Source organism: Idiotropiscis lumnitzeri, chromosome 3 (genome assembly GCF_059441095.1).
Source record: "Idiotropiscis lumnitzeri isolate Australia: NSW breed Sydney's pygmy pipehorse chromosome 3, RoL_Ilum_1.0, whole genome shotgun sequence".
Classification (NCBI taxonomy): domain Eukaryota; kingdom Metazoa; phylum Chordata; class Actinopteri; order Syngnathiformes; family Syngnathidae; genus Idiotropiscis; species Idiotropiscis lumnitzeri.
In genome coordinates this window covers 12,505,570-12,528,415 of record NC_142393.1, presented here as the reverse complement: position 1 = coordinate 12,528,415, position 22,846 = coordinate 12,505,570, and the positions used below count along the sequence as shown (strand labels likewise).

At 41.2% G+C, this 22,846-nt stretch overlaps 1 protein-coding gene across 1 annotated transcript in view; it reads right to left on the bottom strand.

The window, feature by feature from the left end:
• plxna2 (plexin A2) overlaps positions 1–22,846 on the bottom strand; it is a 175,454-nt gene that overhangs the window by 78,014 nt on the left and 74,594 nt on the right. Inside the window, exon 4 of the mRNA XM_088289798.1 lies at positions 14,789–14,923. Within this exon, the coding sequence (XP_088145924.1) occupies positions 14,789–14,923 (135 nt within the window). The remainder of the gene's footprint in view (positions 1–14,788; positions 14,924–22,846) is intronic.

Below are 22,846 nucleotides of genomic sequence, written 5' to 3'. Positions count from 1 at the left end.
ATATACGTTATCCATCCGCCCATCCATTCTTCTTTAGTGTGACAACAAGCATTCAAAAGCTGTTGTTTTTCTCCCTGTATTTGTCAAGCTCAGTCCACAAAAGTCAATTTCATTGCAGTACATGAATCACATCGACACCGCCCTCTCACCGCTGATTGATGGGCTCTCGGAGAACATGTGGGAAGCTGCTCCGCCCACGAATGATCAGATCCATTGATTGTAACTGCGTTCTGATGCTGACTATGAGATGAGACGCTGCAGGAATATTCGGATTGAGGCCTAGAAATGCGGGTTAGCACATCACAATATATCATAGTAATGTGCTACATCGCCCCCTAGTGGTTGCAAGTGATTTTGAGCTGACTTCAGACAATTTTATTGGATGCAGAGAAGGTGCAAGAGCTCGCCAGCAATCCTACAGTGTAAAGGACAAGCCGTATCGGAAATGGGTGAATCTTGTGTTATGTGTAAATTAATGGTTCCCAACAACAGGTCCGTGGGCCACTTTTGACAGAGCCACGGCGGGCTGCACAGATGAAAAAAATAAACAACTTTGCAGTTGGCTTATGTCAAGATGTTAATTGTCTCGGTCACATTACACTAATATTAAACTCACAAGCTAGCGAAAAGAGTAACGATAGCATGTACAAAGCCTGCACCTCACAAAGCAGCGAGCGCCATCGATGTTTAATGTTACAAAGCAAATGTGTTAGTGCAAAATCTTACTCCTACTTGTAAAAACCAGACCATTCTTTGCATATTACAGTCTACAGCAAAAGATACAAACTCGACAAGTAAAAAAATTGAACTCGAAGTGCAATTACAAAGCAGCAGGCCCGCTCTCAGGTCCAACATCAGTGGCCTCTGACCTCACAAATGGACAGAAACTCCCACAGACACACTCCAACATCTTGTAAATCCAAAAGGGAAAGAAATAAAAAACCTAGTGAACCAGAGAAAGATACAGACACACACAGAGTCTGCGACACTGCATCCATCACCAGAGCTCACACTGACAGCTTTGCCAAAGGGAGCTACAGGGGAGAAGAACGGCATTGTGGGACTGAGACCTCCCCCTGGATGGTATGTTGACAGGAGAGACGAAAAAGGATGAAGACGTGGTCGGAAAAGAGGGAATAATACATATACATGTTGATCCATTGGGGAGACGAAAAGGATCGCAGCCCGTCTAGCAGACGACTGTTGACTGAGACGGTGGAGGACACACAAAGATTATATTGGCCACAGCACACACATTGCTTCGGGTGTACTCGATGAATATGTCCACACATAGAGCCTTTGTCTCTCTCTCGAGGGTAAAAGCAAACAAAACAAAAAATGACGACTGTAACACACAAAAAAAAGTTAATTTTCGCCAATCAGAATGAATCAGACATGAGGACAGACAGTGAAGCAGACGTACTTGTTATATCACAATGGAATGAAAAAGTAATAATGATATTAACAACCAGGCCTGGAGTGGATTGCGATATACGCCGTTGGGGGCCACTTCACTAGCCAGCGGCTCTGTTTTGAAATCATCATGAATATCACACAAAAACTTGAATATAGGAGAGTAAATAATAGTATACAGAAAGACCAAACCAGTAACACCAGAATTACCATAATCACTGATCAACTTATTTTATGTACTTGAAACACTAATAAAGGTTCTTATGATGTTGGCACAGCCAACCACTGACAGATTATTTGTATTTCTATTGTTTGCAATGGAAACGGATAAAGGCATACACCATGTAAATAAATCCTAACGCATGCAAGCATGGACAAGGCCTTAAATGAGCTCAACCAACAAGTAATATCGCATGACCACACATTTCATCACCAAAAGCCCGACAAACTCCACCCTTTTTCCAATCCAGTTTTGGTCCATTCAGCCGCTACTGTCTGTCTGACACTCTAATTAGGCTTGTAAATAATTATTGCAATTAAAGCCTAAAATTAGGAGCAGTGAAACGCCACCATTAGTCCCTCAATAAATGTCATCCCCATTCTGCACAGGCGAAGGGAGGGGTGGGAGACGATTACGGAAAAAAGAAAAAAAAAATACAGTGCCATTAAATAGTCAGACAGACAGAAATTAAGGGGACGGGAAGAGGAGGGCGCATGAAGGTAGCTGACAGACTCACAGCTCTTAATTATGAAGCTGATTAATGTGGCAGGATGGCTCAGTGGTATGGGTGCACACACAAACACGCACAGGCACACACATTGAACATTGGGCTGTAAATGAAACAAAAGAAACTGAAAAAACGTAAAGATTTATGTTGGTTTCTGACATGACTTGGAAAAAACGTCTTATAAATGTGATTTTGAAAAGCATTATTATTATTATTGACAAATGCGATGGTGTGCTCCATCAATACATGACAGTACACGAGGACTGGAAGTTCACTATGGCGACGCAATATGGACACTTGTGCGTGAGTCACGATCACCATGGTAACACACAACAAGAATGTCATATAGTCTGAGCGTCAGGTATCCTTGCCCTCGTTATCTCTTATTGTGTCCGATTTAATGCCTCGAGGTCAGTACTGGTCGTGAAGAAGTGCACACAGACGCATGATGATAAAGCGAATATAGACGATAATATCAGACACTTGCCAATTATATACAAAATATCAATGAAATTCGACACAAGTAAACTAAAGAACAGAAACTACATTGTCTATGACACAACAATAAAATACATGCAATATTTTATGTATATAACACTCCTGCATTGTACTACATAATAAGCTTCAAACTACAGAAGACATTACATGCAAAATGCATACTGCATACACACCTACACACTCCACAGCATCTAAATATCAGTCGCATATTCTTTATTAGTTGAAAGGCTCATTTGCATACCAGAGGCAATACAATAAAATTTATACCAAATATGCACTACACATTAACTACATACACGACAACTATATTCAACAGTGCAGGCTAAGTGCAGTATACGAGTGTACACAATATGCCAAATACATCCCGCTACTACACTGCGCACCACTGAAGTCTCTTTGACACCCACAGCCTTGCTATCTCTCGCAGTCTTGTTAACACCTCCAGTCTTGCTAATATACAAAGTCTGGCTATCGTCCAGAGGCCTGCAAATCCACATAGTATTGCGAACACAAAGTCTGAATAATGCTGTCGGCCTTGCTGAAGCCTGCATGCTGCTACCTCGACCCTTTATTCAGTCGTTCTCTTTGTTGACCTTGGCTGGTTTACAAGGAAAGTGAAAGAGGAAGCTCAAGACGGGGACTTAGATGAGTTTCAAACAGGGAACTGGGTGCTCAGGTTTCTATCAATTAACTGCCTGATGGGAAGCTGATGGGATGCGCTCCCCTCCACTAATGAGGTTAGGATTGGCCACTGGTTCCAGGGCAGAAAACCTGATTAGCACTAATCCTGCCTTAAGTCAATTAACAATGCCTACTCATGCAAATGAAGCTGCTTTGTCTGATGGGCCACCCAGGGAACGGAGGCCAACACGCAAGCTTGTACAACGCGACTACGACCCGCACAAAAAGGGGAAGGACACTTGAATCGATCATCGTGAAATTAATGACAAGCGGTGCCCGAATAGACAGATGCTATATAAAAATGAATCAGTGAGGGGGTCTGTGTAACTGACCCCGCCCACCCTGTGGTGACCCCCTTTGGTTTGATGAACACGCTCAGTTAACGCTGATTTCCCGTTAACCTCTTGACTTTCTAGCAGGGGCGCTGCCAGGGATTTTTGGCCCCATGAAAAGATATCTTACTTCTATGGAGGAAGAAATAAAATCTCACCACCAAAAACAAAATTGCCAATTGAGTTTTATGATTTATTGCAATTTGAATATTATTAAAATCTATAGAACAAGAATCAACAAGCTGTTGCTCCAGAACTTCCCATCAGGTGAACCACGAACCCAACTTGCCTATGAAATAACTCAGTGACATATTGTCAAGCCTAGGGTCATTTATGCTTCCTAAGCTTCTTCGCTTTCCGTTTTTGGCTTTGGAGAGCACGTTTCATTTCCAGCCTGGGGTTCTCTCAGAAAGTCAGTTATTGACTGTCAGCACATTTATCTAGTATTCCTTAAAAAAAAAATCGATATAATCATATATATAACGACATAATTTAATGCACGTCTATACGGATTGATACAATTTCATTAGAGGTTAAGTGAAGATGTCAATTCAAAACCTTGAACAACAATTGTGTGACTGCAAAATAAAGTAATAGACTAGTTCATCTGTGGCTGGAAAAATACCAACTTCACTCTCAGCCTGCACAAATGCGAGGAGTGGTGAATCTGAAATCTGATTGCTTAAAAAAAAAATGTACAGTATAAGTTACACGACAGCACTCAGGATTCTTGGCACATCACATTGACATGGCAACACACAGAAGCTAAAATCTGATTGGTCCAAAAAAAAAATCTATGAATGACTGTTGGACTGTTACAATTACATGAAACATTTACGTTTTTAAGGGTTTCAGTGGTTTGTGCAGATGACATTTCTGAATTTGGGGGACTTTGCATTATTATTGAACTTTAACTTTGTTCAAGTGCTCAGTCCTGAGCATGCTGTGCGAATTACATACGGTACATCCAACAAAACAGACTGACGTGATCTCATTTCTTAGGATGAAAACTGAGTCAAAATGCTGCATCCTCAGTAAACCTTAATCCCACAGTCTTTGAGTCCAACCTCAAGTCCTTACAGACTGCCGCCAACATAAACGCGCACAAAAGACTTCGGCTAACAGGGGTTTTACCAGAAGGGACTTTGAAAAAAATGTGGCCTCATTCCAATGAAAAGGCAAATGGCATCATTAATAACAATGGATGAGCGTATCGACGGGGGAATTTGTCCTAATTTGTTCAGGCGTCAATAACGAGTGAGCCTGTCAGCAAAAGTGTGGAGAATCTTCCAGACCACCCTCAATCTTAAAGCACCTGGACAAGGAAGCGGCAGTGGGATTGATTTGCTGACCCTCGTCTATCACGACCACCAAGCGGAGCGCATGCACGCTACAAGCTGATCGACTATCAATCAAAGAAGAGACCTGCCGTCCCAGTCATTGTTGTCTCTTCCGGACCCAAGTCGGAAAAGGGCATAGTCAGATTGTGCTAGATGATTACGTAAATGGACTTTATTATGGCACATATGGATATAAAATCACAGAGTTTCCATTTCAGAACACCGCAAACAAGTTCACTTAAACAACTATTGCATCAGAAATGTTATTATATGCATTCATAGTCATCACTGCATTTTAAAGGTTTAATATTTACTTGGATTTTTTTCCCAATTTTTTATATATTTATTTGTAATATACATGATTATATAGCCAGTATTAATAAAAATATTTTAAAAATGAATCATATTCATATTTTTCTAACTCTATTCAAAGAGAACGTTCACTTATAAATACCAACTAAATCCTCAGTCATACAGTGGACATTCTTGGACAACTTTATGTAAACAACATGGGAACTAAAAAGATAAACATGTACTCAAGTGACTTATGACCCCGGCTACTACTGCGGAATTCAAATTCCACTGACCTCTTTCATCCCGGGTGCTGCTTCCTTTTTTTGTGTGTGTGTGTCTTGGGATGTCAACTCACTGAAAGTCTTGTGAGAACGTGACAGAGGCCAAAGGTCAAAGCCACTGGGCTTGTTCACTCTCTGGCAGCTGAAAGCCAACCACACCGCCCTGGGGCAAGCGCAAGCCGAAGAGGGCAGTCTGTCGTAGAACTACCAAGGACAGGACAAAAAAGAAGTAAACTTGTACCCTTCACTTCTGTCCATCCATTGGCAAATTGACTATTTTGTTTTTGTCAGAGCGAGTCAGTTTAAATCTTGAATCTGGTTTTCAAATTTGTAATGTAATCTGCTGATCAGGCAAAAATATGACACTATGTGGACGGTGCTTTGGGCTGGATTCACGTTTTAAAAGCTAAGTCAATCCATAAATGTTCTTTACAATGTGCCTCCACCACTCCAAACACGGCAATATGATTAATATTGTGGAATCTGAGTTAAGCAGCAAAATCCACTCGTTTTTAGCCATCTTAAAGGGCGGCCATTTTAATTTCCCTTGCTGTTGACTAAAAATGATATCACAGTTGCCCTCGGCTCAGGTAACGACCTATCACGACTCACTTGTTTTCTAAGACTGAGTCAAGATTGGTCATACTTAAGCAACTGTGATGTCATTTTCAGTCGACAGCAGGCGGCAAAATGGCTGACACATGATGTAGAAAAGCGGGAGGATTTTATTGCTTAATTCATATCCCACAAATGTAATATGAATCAAAATGAAGTCTTTAGACGAGTGGGCCTATAAAGGAAATTTTAGGGTTGATTTTTGAGAGCTATATGTATTTTAAAGAGACACATGTCAGATCGTAATGTAGGATATTTGGCCCGTGCTCATTGGTTAATGCTTCTGCTGATTGTTTGATTTGTCTGATTGTGTTGTTTGGGCAGGCGACAGTTTGAATATGTCAACAATTGACATATTCAAATGACGTCAGGCTCGTTTTGACACAGTAGAGCTGTGTCTGTTCACTGTGCAGCTACATTGGCAGATATCCAAAATGTCTATTTTTGATTCACAATTGGCAGAGGCTTGATTATGAGGATCTCCCATTTAAATTTTATTTCTCGATATACCACAATGACAATTGGCATGAAAAACGACTTAAGCAATGTAGTAAAATCCAGCCTTGGTCAGGGTTACTGCTGGTTTTAAAGTTTACTTATTGGAAGTCAAGGAGAGGCCAAGAAGATAAAAATGTTACCATCTTATTGGATTGGTGGCAAGCAGGTTTGCCTCAAAGAAAGAAAGACCCTACATTCATTTGTATTTCGGCACTGGGTTTTCGTGAGTGGAGTTTGCATGATGTGGTACTCTAATTTTTAGATACATTTCCAAAAGGCTCCCTTGACTAGGGTAATAATTAAGTTAAGAGAGTGGTCTCCTGGTGGTGCCCCTCCAACTTTCATTGATAATGATTCCACATCAGTGAAATGTCCTTGTTGATTTCGGACTGTAACACAGAACACAAGTGTGTCTCAAGGCCGTCAATACATACAAGGCGAGCAATGCCAGCTATAATCCCGGATAATGTGAGAATGAATTCTATTTCCTTACGCCTTAGTAACTGCTGATCCAATTTCCTTCCAATCTACCTGCACTGAACAAACAAAGCTCTTACAGTGTGCCTGTGTGTGCGTAAGTGTGTGAAGAGTCAGGGGTTCGTCGGGGAGGGACGGTCGATAAAGGGAACCTACAGTGAGAATGGCTGTGGCGCTTGAAAAGGGGAACAGGTTGACAAGAAGCCTCATACAAAATGGCTAAACCAAAAAAGAAAAAAGAGAGAAACCATGCATGGATTTCAAATTTCACAGCTGAGCACTCGGGAGAAATTGCCATGGTTGGGGGAAAAAAAAGGTCCTTTCTTTTCTGATAATCTTTGAGTGGGAATGTCGGCATTTCATGAAACCAGGTCAGGAAAGGAGGATGAAAAGGGTGAGGTGGTTTAATGTGTGCTAAAAAGATTGACAGCAACACATGGGTAAGCAACCCTACAGTGTGTCTATATTACAAGCCTGTGTGTCTCCACTTTCACCATCATACAAAGAAAAAAAAAACATTACCCGCACCTATCCATGACCCCCTCCTTGAGCTGTCACCATAATAAACGGTAGAGGGGGTTGTGTGTCCTTATGACCCTAGAAGCTAAGTTCCCTGGGGCTTTATGCCCATGGCAGGGTCACCCATAGCAAACAGATCCTACGACAAAGCACGGCTGAAAGTATGACAAATATAAATATTGAACTTGGTTATCCCTCACCCGGATGCAGTCACCAGGAGGCAAAGCCCGACCAGACACATCCTTCAGGGAAAACATTGGTCCCACTTCCCATGGGCGCCAGTGCAGTGTGAGCTGGGCTGCGGCTAAAAGCCATGGCAGCTCGATATCCGGCTAGAGAAGTTGGCTCTCGCAACGTGGAATGTTACCTCTTCGGCAGGTAAGGAGCCTGAGTGGGGATGTGTTTTGAGTTGATGCAGTAGGGCTTGCCTTTCGAAAGAGGATGGACTGGCCCATGGTGAGAGGCGTCAGGGCTGGTGTCGGCCTACTTATGCCCCCCACCCCCTTTAACGCAGAAGAATAGTTCTTTGAAATGTAATGTTTGCAAGTTAATTAAAGGTTTTATTTTTGTGAAAGTTAGACTCAAGTAAGGTTATTTCAATTGCCATTGTCTCCTAGGGACAGAGTGTCCACACCGAAGAGTACAACTTTTTTTTAAGACAGTGCAAAAAATAAAATATCACACCAATCACTAAGTTTTATTACAAGTGTACTTCAAAAACCTTGTGGTCCGTCCTGCGTGTATCACTTCAGAATCCGTTCAGATGTAAAATCTCTCCATGAATAATACATCACAGCTTTGGCTCGCCGCACTGGCCGCTGACCAAAGCAACCGACACTTAACACACTCACTGATTATTCTCCCCCGCGCGCATTTGCCAGAAGCCATAAAAGCACAGAACAGGCGCCACAAAAGGAAAGGAAAAACATCATAGACGTATTGACAAGTGTGATCGAAAGCAAGCAGGAGTAACTGGGGCTATTTATCCCACCAGGCCACAATGTGTTGAACAACAAAAGAGCCAATTGGTTCTTGTGCTGTCCACGATGTCAAGTGATAAATAAAGCTACATTTAATTTTGAGATGTGAATGCCAAGTCAGTAGTTGGCAGCGCAACCGTGTGATTAAACGCCACACAACTGCACTCAAATTGTGAATTAATGCCGAATATGCAAAAATGATAATCATTTTCAGTGACCATGGTTCTTGTTGGGTATTTGGCTGCAAATCATCGTGAAAATCCCAATTTCCTGTCCATCTTTTCAGTCCCCTTTAACTAGAGCGCCGTTGCCGTTGTACTGTTTGGTTTGCTTGTTGAGGGTGCAGTTGGAAACGGCTTTGTGTTGGTTGACTGTCAGAATTTTCCCTTCCGTGTTACGACAGAATGCAATGGAAACAAAAATCAAGACAATATGTCGACACATTGCTAATTGCTGTTGAACTTTATTGTACCATTTTGTGGAAATGAGGATCTTTGACGTCTTTAGCCGTCAATGAGTTAATTATATATTATATGCGTTCAAAAATTGCTCAGTCAATGAGACAAATAACACTGGTCAAAAAATTTTACTAATACTTTTTATCAGCGATGCAAGCAATCTTTTCTAGACGAGCATTTTGTGTTGATTCAAAATCTGCCTTGGTTTTTGGCTCTTATTTTTTATAATAATAACTATATAATATATGATATTATAATACATAGGCGCGCATGTAATCACATGTAAATAGATGTGTGTTTGTCTCGTAAATCCATGTTCAACAAAAATGATGGCTCAACTATTACTTGAGCCTAGCAATAATATTAAAACCCAATAGAGGGACGTGACTTCGAAGTGGTGCATATTTTTAAATAGACATATTTTGTTAAAATCATTAAGTGTTAAGTTTATAATTTTTCAAATGGGTAACGTTATTGTAAAAAAGCCAGAACAAAGGGTCAAATTTGCATGTACATGATTAAAAAGAAAGGAGAAAAAAAAGGTCTTGGTCCTAATTTGAATAGTGAATGTGACAAGAGGTGGCATGTGTGCGAGCCAGTGCACCGTAGGTATCTATGCAAATGAAAACAGAGGGCCATGTGGTTTGTGGTTAGTGTGTGATGTTGAGGCACAACACAAACACACACACACACACACACATCACACGCAAACACGTACGCACAAGCAGGTGCAAGAAGCGAGTGCAAATATTGCTCTCTCTCTTTCTGTACGCAGTCCTTCCCACTGTGCCAGGCACAGAGACCCTCTTTGTTATTCCGAGTAGGAAATGCAACTGGAGCCAAAATGTGTCCTGCTTTGTGTTTGATATCATCCCTGCTTTGTTCTCGCCGCCTCTCCTCGGCAAGCACTTGGCCTCGCTCGTTCTGAGATGCACACAGTGCAGCTTGGAAAAATGATGGCGCTCATGATGTTGTTCTGGATGCCAGACTTCTTGCGTTGCTGTCTGACATTTGACATGGCCAGCCCGAAATTTGGGATCACGGAGCCCACCGTGTTCCGACTGTCATTGGTAGCATCCATCATGTTTTTTAAGGGCATTCTAAACTTTGCCCGGAGAATCCATCAATCCATTTTTGTTATCACTTTTGCGGTCATGGGTGAGCTGGAGAATCTCCTTGCTGATTTATGCAGATGACCTTTCGCCTTCACGACATTGAGTGGGAACTGAACCCAAATTGCCTCCATGATTACAGTGACAAACAGTTTGCCGTCTAAAAAGGCTGCCATAAAAAAATTTCAATGTCTAAAATCACAACCAAAATGAAAATCGGTGTGGACCATCCTGAAACTGTATTCCACAAAAATCTTTGTAAATTCTTGCAGTTCTGTCCACAGCCATTGTGTCATGCTGTTGTAAACTGAATAGAGTGCGGTTCCCCCCAACTGTTAAAGTCAGCGTGTCGATAAATTTGGTATATTCTTTGCCTTAATCTGACTAGACAGCTTTGGCGTGTTGACAGGCTCATATTTCTTGTTAAATTTCGGCAGACTGGTTATTCTTGATGTTGTGATTGGCTTGTGAATTGAATGTTAAAAATGTTTTTCCTCAGACTGTGTTCCACTTATGTTGTTACATTTTTTAAAAATTATTATTGTTTTAATGGTTTTGAGTAATTCTTATATTTTCTTCTGTGTAGCACTTAATGTTAAAAAATTCAACATCAGTATTCATCTGTCGCTGTGCAAAAATTTCAATGATCACTAGGATAAGCATTAGAGGACCTTGAGTTTGAGCGGGTACCAAACACATTTTTTTGCCTTTTAAATGTATCGCTTTTTATTGAAGAGATATGAAATGACATGATTACATTACTGCCAAGTTAACTCAAATGACAAAAGTGAAATGACAACAAAAAAGTCATCACATCATCTACTTTCTAACTGAGCCATAACATATCAAAGCGAATCGTAACCTCACTGAGTCAAACCGAATTTTCAAATTGAACTGTCCTTAAATCGTTACGCACCTTACATATCGAAAACTGGATGGAACCATCTTTGTAAGAGATATACACCCCTAATTAGATAATACTACACAGGAGTTTGTTCGTTATGTATGTGAACCTGACACAATGTGATTTTAATTTGACTTGAAATATGAAACAAATATATAGATAGATATATCACCCAATTGACGCATGCATATCCATTTACAAACTCTACTAGTATTAGATCTTGAAAGCAATACAATCAGTACATGTACATGAAAAACATGTGTATTTTCATAAAAATATGACCACTGGCTGTCTTTGTCTGGCGCAACGCTTGAGTGGTACCCTTGAACACAAGCCTGAACTATATGCGCACGTTTGTCTGCTTCTGGGGAACGAGTCTGGCAGAGACGGAGTGTATGTGATGAATGCTAATGCCACACGGCTTCTCATTCACACCACTCGCAGTTAGCCACTCCACATCAAAAGCTCGATTCATCTGCCGAATTAAGGGGAATAAAGGATTTGGTAAATACGGAAAAAGACTTCAGAGTCAAACGTGTCTTTGTTTGGGGATCTGTGCAAGCGTCTTGCAGTTGGATACATAAACCGTCATGTCTGCACCTTTAATGACCTTAAGAATCTTTTAATGCAGGGGAAAGGCTCGGTATAATAAGTTGTCTCCTCTGAAGATAATGTAAAAACGACATAAAGCGCAGCAAGAGCGAGTCTGGAAAGACTTCACGGTCAAGGTTCGAGTCCCGCTGTGTTTGTTTGGACTCACGTACAATTATTACGTTAATATTTAGAGGCAAAATTCACTTTTGTCAAAGCAGTTCAAGCCAACAATTGGGAATCTTGCGTGACCGACCAGAAGTTTGCTTTTGTTCACATGAATGGCTGGATAGTTTTTATGCTGCTACAACACTTCCTCATGGCTGAGTCTGCATTGTTATGCTCGCAGTGTCGCCTTCAGGCTTTACCTACACTTGCTCTGCTCTAATATGAAGTTGAATGCATGCATTCGAGCACAAGTTGAACACAGATATCATGCAGAGGCTGATGTGCAAACAAATTGGTGTGTGTTGGATGATGCAGAATCTATCAAGCTACATGTGGAGGTGGAGGGTGAAAACTGATGGGAACTGCTGATGGAAAGCGATAAAACCGCTGTCAAGTTCTGATAAACTTGCTGGAATGTTGGCAAAGTCCATGCTCGTCGCTTTACATCCATCCATCCATCCAATTTCTATATCAGTGTCCTCTGGAGCTGTCGCCAGTTGACCTCAGACGGTAAGCAGACGACACCCTTCAATAGTTGCCAGTCAATCGCAGGGTACATATAAAGAAAAATTGCCTCTATCTGCAATATACTAAACTCTGAGACAATTGTTTATCCACCACAATTTGAGCCCTTCTAAAAAAATACCAAAAGAAAAAAAAACACCACACAAGCGTGCAGTAAGACTGCAGTTTGTCCAAGACTTATGCTGGGCAATAAAATAGAGCCCAATATCTTCACAATTCAGTACCACATGCAGCAGTTGTCAGAGTACGCACATTTTCAAAAAACATCTTTAAAAATGTATAGTATTTTCATACACAAATCTATATTTTCACTTTACAGGTACACAAATTGAATTTCTACACCACTTCCACGAAACCCGCTGTTGTTTGTCCATTGCATTAACAAGGTCGTGTCTTGCTTGCGCCACATTTGAACCACGCCCCATTGCTGCCACCACTGTCTCCTTAAATAAATGAATTATTGAGATGAAATACCTGCATTGTCACTAATCCAGCTGCCTCATTACATTAGCTGTCCTTAGCTGTCATTGTGGAGTACACATGCTCTTATTCATTCCATCCAACATCACATTTGAAGTGCTCCACTTCAAAACATTTGCAAAGACAATTGCAAGCATACCGTCTTATACTTGAATGCCTGTAAAACCAACATATCAGAGCTTCTGCAGCATGCGTGCATCAAAAAGATTTGAGGTGCAAAATTGTTTGTTCAAGTCAGCAGTGGCGCAGGTTGCGGCCGAGTTGCCGCAGATGAGATTCAATGTGACACTGTTATATTTTTACACTCCCAGCAGGCAAACACTGACTAAAACAAAGCTGTGTGTTTTTTACAGTGTGAAATCTTTTTTGTGCGAAATATAACAAATTACACACCCCGCAGCTATTTGTGTCAGTTGCTTATCTCCCGGGAGATGATGTAGAAGTGGAAACTGCCGCTGCCATTCGCTAACCTGTACGCTTTGGGCCGTTAAGATGATCTCTTTGTCAATTCATATGCACCTATTATTTAAACATCAGTCTGGCCATTCACACACACACACACACACACCCATAATGAAAACATCTTATGTTCGTTATTATTAAGGATAACAAGATTAGTTGATGAGTCACAACGACGTTGATGATCAAAATCGTTGACAATTAATCGATAGGTGATGAGACATTTGGTTATGTATTTATTTATTTAGTGCTGTCTTTCTCTCCAAACTGCCTCATCTCACACCTCTTTTAGCTGTGATGCACATGAGCTGTAGTGGTAATTCTGGTCATCCGTGATATAAACAGAAGCATTGTCGGTACTGCAGTGTCATGGCAAACCTGTGTTAGCAACATAGTCTAGAAGTTTGGGAGTGTTTCACCAAAAACAAAATGCAAACATTCTTTCATGGCAGCACGGCGGTGATGAACAAGCATCTAAAAAAGAAGCATGTCGTGGCTGGTGCCTGATTTAATTTCTGACATAGGGACAGTCGTGTCTGGAAGCTGGCTAGCATTAGCATTAGCATGCACAGGCTACTGCGTGTGTTTGATGTCACATATTGGATGTCCTGTTGTGGAACACTAACATTACGTAGCGTCTACTAATGATGGATTATGGAGGTATTAGGGAGTGAACTCTAATTTATGAACAACCAAAACATTTTTGTATACACATGGTTGAAATGGAAGAGGAACAGCACTCTCTTCTTTCCCAGTCAATGGTGACAACGCACAGTGTTGCATTCATTAATTCATACATACTGTAGCAGCACTCAAAGTAACAACACAACATAACATATTTAGCATAAGCCCTCCATGGAAACAGATAATAAACCTCATAACCTAATTTGTTACAATATACTAGTATTGATTCGCTGTCCGCAGCCCTACAGTATTGAGTATAGACCCAAAATGTGAACTTGTGCCCGTCCAATCGCGTATTAACATTTGTATGCTCAATCAGCTTTGCAGTGCTGTGTTGCTCTTCACCTGATGTTGCTGTGTCACTTGACAAGACGAGTACATGGACGACCTCTAGCTGTCCCTTTTACCTTCATTCCTCTTCCTCTCATCAGGCTCCGCCAAACAGTTGCCCTTCACTTCAGCTTTGTCTTTCGCTCTCTCCTTTTTTCTCTCACTCTCTGGATCACTCGTCTCCTCATCTCTATTTCTTTCTTCCTGCCTGCCCTCATTGTTCGCCTTCATTATCAAATGCTGCCACAATGTCCCCTGCTGTGCCACCCAGATTATTTATAGCCAACAAGAGGGTGTCGGTGGCACCCATGTTGCGAGGGGAGGCCAAGGCGGTTTCTTACGCTGATCACACTGCAATGCAAATGCAAGAAAAGACACACAAAGCAAAGCTGGAAGACCGCTGCAAGTTTGCACCACTTACTTGTCTTTCAGACATGACGTAGAGGTGAGCGCGGTCCAGGGAGAACGCCATGTCTCGGAGAATGGGGCTGCCGTCCTTCATGATCGACACCGTCTCGTACTGGACGCCGCCATGCGGAGGGCCGTCGATACGAATCTGAGGAGAAAGACAGGGTGTTAAGGACAGCGCCGGACAGTGTTGCTTAGCGATATGTTTTTTTTCATTAGTTGCAACTGACAGACCTAAAAAATGTAGTCAATGCATCACAGCAATCCACTCATTTCTTTCGAAAGCTAATTACGGCAGTACTACTAAAGAGTAGTCAGACTTTCGTGTGCTTTATGCAAACCATACAAGACATTGTATGGTTCTTTGACATTGAGCAAAAATCTGAGGGGTTTGTTAAAAAACTGCCATTTAGAGAGAAATGACACGCAATATGTGAGCATGGCCAACTGAAAAATCAAAATACAAGCTAGATTCTATGCACTGAAATTACCTGTGCTTGCTTGGTCATCAATCAACCACAATCATGAGCATTCCTCTGAAGATATTGAGCAATAATCCAAGAACATATTACGATTAGATGCAGCCAGTATACAGGTGGCGACAAAAATCAAAAGATTTGACGTCCAATCCCAGTTAACTTGAATATTTTGAGGCAGACGTCAGTCAAAATCAATAAAATTCCCGTTTTGACATAGAATACATTTAAAGTTGACAAGAAATATGATTGAACTCAAACTAAACTCAAATTAGCCACCTTGTGCTATAAAGCACTCGAAATCAAAAAGATTCTCGTGCATACATTGATAAACATACCGAACAAAAATACATGAAACTGGACCTGTATTCTCATGCTATTAGTTTAAAGGGGACAATAAAATTGCCCTTTCCACTCCACTTCTGACGTTTTCTTACTCTGTTGCTGTGTCTAAGATGTCCCTACCGTCTCCACTTTGCTTCAGTGGTCTATTTTCCTGCTGCCTTTAGTCTTCCGTTCGTAAACACAGAATATCCTCGTTCTCCACCATTAATGGTGTTTGTTAGCCCGTCTTGTTCTGTCTGCGTTGTACAAAATGGTCCATTTTTTTTTTACATCAGTGAACTGACTGTGTCACACCAAGACAAGGAAAGCTTCGAAGAACTGAGTCAAGCAGGTGGGAAAATATTGATTTTCCCATGAACTATCTTGTCCATCTTGTTTAATAAATTAGTTGAATAGATGAAATCAGGATACTTTGGTAAGAGATGATATTCTGTATTATACACTGACAAGAAACATCTCCAAATCTTGTTTGCTAACCGCCCACATTAACAAATAAGGTAATTGGATTCCTCATTTTATTTCTACACGAGCCTTGCTTGTACGAAACAAAAAACATATTTTTTTTTCTGGATCATTTCACTGATTAGAAGAATATTTGCAAGTGTCAAGATTTGTTTAATCTACTTAATTAGTACTCCACATTTTCAAAAGCCCAACAGGCGTCAACACGAGCCAAGTAAAAGGTCCTAGATTTTGTTTTGTGATTCGTGTGTGTGTGTGCGTGTGTGTGTCTGCGTGTATTTGTGTGCGCTTTTAAAATGTGCTCTCGTCTGCTGTTATAAAAGTAAAGATTGCAAAGGCTGGGGGAACTGTCTCCATCTGCAGAGTCTGTCAACAGTCTTTAAATCTTGTCAAGAAAGAGCATTGGGGGCGGGGGGGGGGGGGTCGCAGTTTTATGCTTTGTGCGCATTCTCTTTTTGTTTTACTGATTTATCCTCAGGGAGGAGGTGACTGGTTGACCCCCGCGATGCAGGATGGGGTTACCACTAAATTATTAGCTGATATTATTAGGCCTTTGAGAAACCTTAGCTCTGTTTATCTTCCATTGGCCTGATGGATGATGGACTCCCCCAATAAAATTTGGAACTAGAGGCAAAGTTACCACAAAAACAGTGGAGAAAGTCATATAAATTCCCCCCTCTTGGACCCAAGTAACCGAATGCCAGCACAGTTCCCAAACTAGTTGGACGAATGTAAATCTTAAAGGTCATCGCGAGGTTTCGGGTGCATAAGCGATGTCTCGTCATGTGAAATATCACCGGCCCTTCCCTCCCCCATGAAAGCTGATGGCTCTATCATTCGACGATGGCTGCCAGCATCCCTCCACCCGAACGTACATCCATCTATTCAGACGCTGACAGCATCAGAAAGCAGCCCGACACTCAATAAAGCATCACAGAGGGGAAAGTCAAGGTTGTAAGTCAGTCAAGAGAAGATGTAGCGGGAGGGTGGGGGCGTTTTTTGTGCCATTGTGTTTGTGAAAATAGCATCCAATTGCCCGATGGTTCTCTCGAAATGCTGATGAGTGGCTCAAACCACGAATAGTACAATCGCGTTGAAAGTAAAATTAAAACATGAAGTTAGCAAATTAACACAAGAGAAAAAAATAGTAAAACTGCATGGGCTAAGGAAGAAGTCCTGAAATTTTGGTGCAAATCTGAATAAAGATACACGTATTTATTTTCATCGTTTAATGGCATCACTGGAAGCAGCCAGGAGAATTATAAACGGCAACCTCCGTCTGTTTATGACGCTGCGTCAACCTGGAAGTAGTCTGCTGACTATTAAACATCCTAACGCTATAAAAAAAAAAAAGGACACGTGAAAACCATATGTACGTGAACACGGTGGGCATGGGGGCGGGGCCAATGAGGGCTCCATCTTGCCCATAAAACATGTCCGACGTGGCTAAAGTGTGCGGACATTGTAGGAGCAGCACAGGAAACGTGTGTCCTTGCAAGCAGCCATCAAGGATCACTGGCCACCTGACCTTAAACATTTATTATTATTACATGAAATGTTTATTGTGGCGCCAACGCTGCCTTTGTACAAAGAGCCTTTTTGATCATCTGACATTGTGACATCCACTCACATTATAATGCTTTGCACAAGCCTCTTATATTCAAGAATGAATCAGAATTTCAAGTAACACTAATTCTATACTATTTTTCCATTTATTGAGGAATTAAATCTTTTTCTTATTCATACTGTTATTTTTATCCTTAAGTTTTTTGTTCATAATGGATCATAATGTGAATAAAGGCTTTCAGACACCTCTGGACTGTTGCGGTACTTTTCCTGGCCTTGTCTCACACACCCACATCCAGTTTCTATTCATAATACCAAGCTGAGCTTTTAGAGATGTTGTAATTTATGGAAAGAATGTTTCATTCACGCAGACACATACACACGCCAACGTCCTCAGAAACACACACGTGGGCCAGGCGTATTTGTAGCATGTGAAGCCGTTTCGCAGGAACACCTCTGGGTGGGCGACACAGGCATGCAAGGGGAAAAATGGAAACGGAGGAACCAATATTTACCGGACCATTGGACCAAAAATAACACAGTGCAAAACGCACTCTTAACCACACCACCTTACTCCCAAGCTACCATCTTGTAGTACCTGTGTAAGTGAATCCAGTGCCAAAAAAAACTCCATTAGCTCCACGTTGCTGCCACTTCAAACCATCTCCTGTCCGCCCCATTAGGCTTTATTTTACACACTAGAAGTCAAGGTTGTTTTTTTTTTCTGCAGTGCCGCCCCTCTGCTTTGCTAGAACACAACCCCCAAAGAGCCACCCAACGTGTTCCGTGGTCATCCTCATAGACTACCGCCATTAGCCAGTCTTACAGAGCACTAGAAAGTCGAGAGGACATAAAATATCATGTTTCTCCTCATTTGACCACAGAGACTGTGAGATTACTTTTGATTGGATTCCTCACTTGCTGCATGAGACGAATTTTAATGAGGTGTTAGGTGAAGCGAGCTGACTCACATCCAAAGCAGTCAGACTCGATTGTATATTAAGGGGAACATTTATTGTCGCTAACAGCGATTACCCTCCATTCGACATTTTTTCCCGACAACTGTGATCCATTCAGTTGTATGCAAAACAAGAAGTGGTTGAGGCCCAATGGGATGGTCAGCAGGGAAGCCATGGCAGCAGCATCAGAGGCACCCTCATTGCGGCAACGGACGCCAGAGCCAGAGGGGTGCTTTTGATGCGAGCATGTAAGCACCCTGCAAAACTGTTTGAAGGTTGAGCAAACTCCAATTCAGATTGGCCTTCTCTCACTTTCCATTTCCGCTCCCTCTGCCCTTGCCCGGTTTGAACAGCGAGCCAGACTGCGAATCCCCCACCGTGTGAAGCAATTTGCTGAGTGGAAAGCTGTAAATAAAAGCAAAAGTAGTGAGGCCTCCAAATGCATGTCTGCATTTTGTATTGTGGAGGTTGCCACTCACAGATAAAAAGAAAATAACCTGCAGCAAGCAAATGTATTCGGCCTTATTCAAATGTAAATCACAGTGGAGAAGATGTAACACCCTGATAGAGCATTCTCAGAATTTTCTTATTACTTATGATAAAGTGTTGATTCGTTTTCGGGATGCTTGGCTGATGTTGAAGCTTGACTGAGCAGACACTCGTTTGCAAAGAATATTTCTGCTTTAACAACCACAGCTGCTCACTGTTACCTTAAGAGATGTTTTCTTCTCGGGTTTAGAAAAGTCTATTTTCTCACCTCGGCCTTGAGGGAGGTTAGCGTTTATTAAAGTGGATGCGGGTGGAAACGGGTGGCTGCCAATTCCAACAGAGCCATCTGAAGGAGGCAAATACTCGGCCACCGGGTTTGAGCTTCTCAAGCAGATTGTAAGCCGCAAAAGGTTGGCCACAACCAAACAACAATATAGTAGACATTCAACACTGACACCGCGCACCAAGAAGTTAGTAATGCAAAGATAAAAAGATTAAAAATGTATAATAATAAAATAAAATGAGAAAAGCACAAATGGGAAACAGTAAATGCATCTAGTGGAACGTCTGAGGTTAAAATAAACTGCAGCCGTGTATGATAAACCATGAGCACACCACATATCTTGCCAGACTTCAGCTCAGTGAGCATTTAAAGCATTAATTACACAAGTTTGTTCTTTTCCTTTGTTTTTTTTTTTTTTTGGTGAATATGATGAGGACCATAGAAACAGAACTTTTGACGGCAGGAATCGTCTAAACCAGAAGTGGGCAAACTTTTTGATTGCCGGGCCACAATGGGTTCTAAAATTTGACAGAGGGGCCGGACCAGACCAATATATATGTCTTTGAAAAACCACAGTATTTAGAAAATAAAACATTAACAAGGTTTTATTCATTTAATTTTTTTCAAGTTTGACGGGCCGGATTAAAACGTCTACGGGCCGCATGTGGCCCCCGGGCCATAGTTTGCTCACACCTGGTCTAAACGGTCTGAACGCCACAACCCATTCATGCGTCCACTGGAAACATTGAGGAATTAACCTGCTTGAAATTCTCAATTGGATCCAAATACCAAGAAGAGTAAAGCTTTTGACAACCAACTTGGCAGCTATGAAGGTGGTATTAGGAATGTTCTTATTCATAGGGCTAAAGCAAAGGTAGCCGTGCTTTGCGAGACCGTTAAATAGCTCAAATATTTATTTATTTTATTTTATGACAAAAACCACTTGTTTCTGCTTGTAGTCCTACGTTTAGTCCAAATTGTAATTCCAGAGTTTGGATAGTATTCCGGACGATGAACACAAAATATGGATGGGAGGGCCTGTATGCTTCCATATGGATATTCTAAAGCATAAATAAAGAAAAGAAGAAGCGAGTGAAGTAAGTGGAGGTCATTTGTGGGTTGTGAAAAGACTCACCTTACAAGCTTAAGCAGAGAGTTTCCTCGGGGTGCTTTCCATCACCTTAAGAGTTAAGGATTTTGGTCGTTTTCATTTCAGTTTCAAAGACTGTTAAAAATGTTCAATAAAGCGTTTATGACGCCGCCAGTCGTAATTTTCAATGGCAAAATCTATTCTAAATTCAAACAAAAGTGGATGGTATTCTGTCTTGTGTTGTACTCTATAATACTGTATGTTACGATTTGGGTGGATAGATTCCCATTCGCACATCTGGCGGCAACCGTATCGCCTTCAATTGCGCAAATCCAGTTCAGCCATCTTGGGTGTCAAAGTGAGAGACTTTTCCTTTATCTTCCCAATCCCACACACTGGATTATACTCTGTAAGCGAATACTCCTTCTGCTTTTCTTTATATTTTTTTTGCTCTCAATGCACGGACACCTGACACTTACAGTATCCCAAATAAGAGGCTAAGCTGAGGAAAATGTCTCGTTTTAAAGTCGAGTGATGTCTTGGAACTTGCGAAGGACACAGGTCAGAAGGATTTGAGGGCGATGACAATAACCGTTTTATGAAGCAATTCCAACCAGTTTATCGGTAGAAGTTGCGCCGAGCATTAGTAAAACACATCAAATGTGATGGCCTGATAGACAATCTACACGAGGTTGACAGGTGAGGAGTTTGCATTTTCAATCGTATACAAGGTTGCCATCTTGAACATTATCTAATTTAACATGCATGTAAAAATGTAAATAAAGACTTGTGTGTTTCTGGACTTGACTCCCAAATTCATTTTAAAGCACAGATATGCAAGAAGTGGACTTTTGCAACTGTAGTGTCGGTGGTTAAACTGCAGTGACTTTTGTGTGTGCGCTTGTGTGACAATGCCACTGAAGGTTTGCATCAAACTGTGAGGGGAGCTGGTAGGCAACTTGTCAGTTCACCCTGCTGAGAGCTACAAAGAGTGACAGATGACAGCGTGTTGTATGGGTACTGATTTCACCTTTGACTTCAACTACTACAGGCACCTTGAGTCATCTATTATTAAACATCTATTATTGACTTCATGCGTATGGAAATTTCCAGAAAAGTCCCATAAGTTGAGTGGATCACACGGTTGGGTTGCAGAGTGGCCAACATAACCGTGGCTGTTAAAAATGTTAGAAGGTTATGTTGCACGTTAGAAGTGTTGATATTCTTTCGTGTGACAACACGCATTTCTGACCTAAATGGAATTGAGAAGCAGATATTGTTTGGCCAGCAACCAAACCATTGCGCTGAAAAAGAATTCTGGGAACGGGTTCTCAAAAAAAGTAATGGTTTTCAATTTCCATCACGAGTCATAGACGACCACAATGTACTTTGCGGAGATCGTCTGTTGTCAAGATTTATGTTCAGTTTATCAACTATTGGACGTAGAAAATTGTGGATCAGAAAATTTTTTGGCCCATGTTGCAGAATCAGTTATTGCAATAACTACACGTGTTTATGAACACACAAAAAAATTTTTAATTTGTGTCACTACGAAACCATCGGATCCCTTTTGGAAAAAAAAAGATAATTCTGAATGCAGGAGCATAAAAATATAACGCACATGGGATCTGATCAGCTTGCGGTATCTGATAATTATATTATAAGCGAGCTCCCAATCGACACACACCAACATGTCTCCAAATGTGGCGATTGTATTTTTTGACTTCGTGTGGACTAAAGTAGAGAATACGGCTGCTTCTTGTGTGTCTTTCTTTCTTTTTTCCTTCACAGTGAAGTCTCGCTCTGTCTCGATAACGCATCTAATCCATCACCGCTGTCAGGTTGAAGAATTTATGTGTCAGTGGGGAATGCTGTGTAGAAATGTGCTGTGTGCGCGCGCGTGTGATGCCTCGCACCAGCACAGCATTTCTGTGGTACAAGATACCATCCCATAAGTCATACTGTATGCTTCTCATTGAAGATGCTTTTACGTGGTGATACAAAGAAGAAACATGAGGTTGAGGGGAGCGCCAAGGCGGTAAAGGGGGGAAGAACAGTGCAACATCTTTTTGGACTTTTCTTTGTGCACCCCTATCTTCAATATTTTTTTTTCTCTCTCGACAAAACAGTAAATCTGCTGATAATTTAGAGCCAAAAAGTGAACCCAAACTAGAAAATTGCTATATTTTTTGAAGTTGTTAATGCAATCTCAGGTTGAGAATATTTGACAAGGGAATAACGACAGAAAGACCATTCAAAGATTAAGACAGTAAGCATTTGTACAATCCACAATTTAAACATTTGGCTACTGTGATTATTTTGTATTCAATTTGAACCAGAAACCCTTTCCTTCTATCTTTGTCATACAATAGAAATCCCAAATCTTCAAAAGAGAACAGAG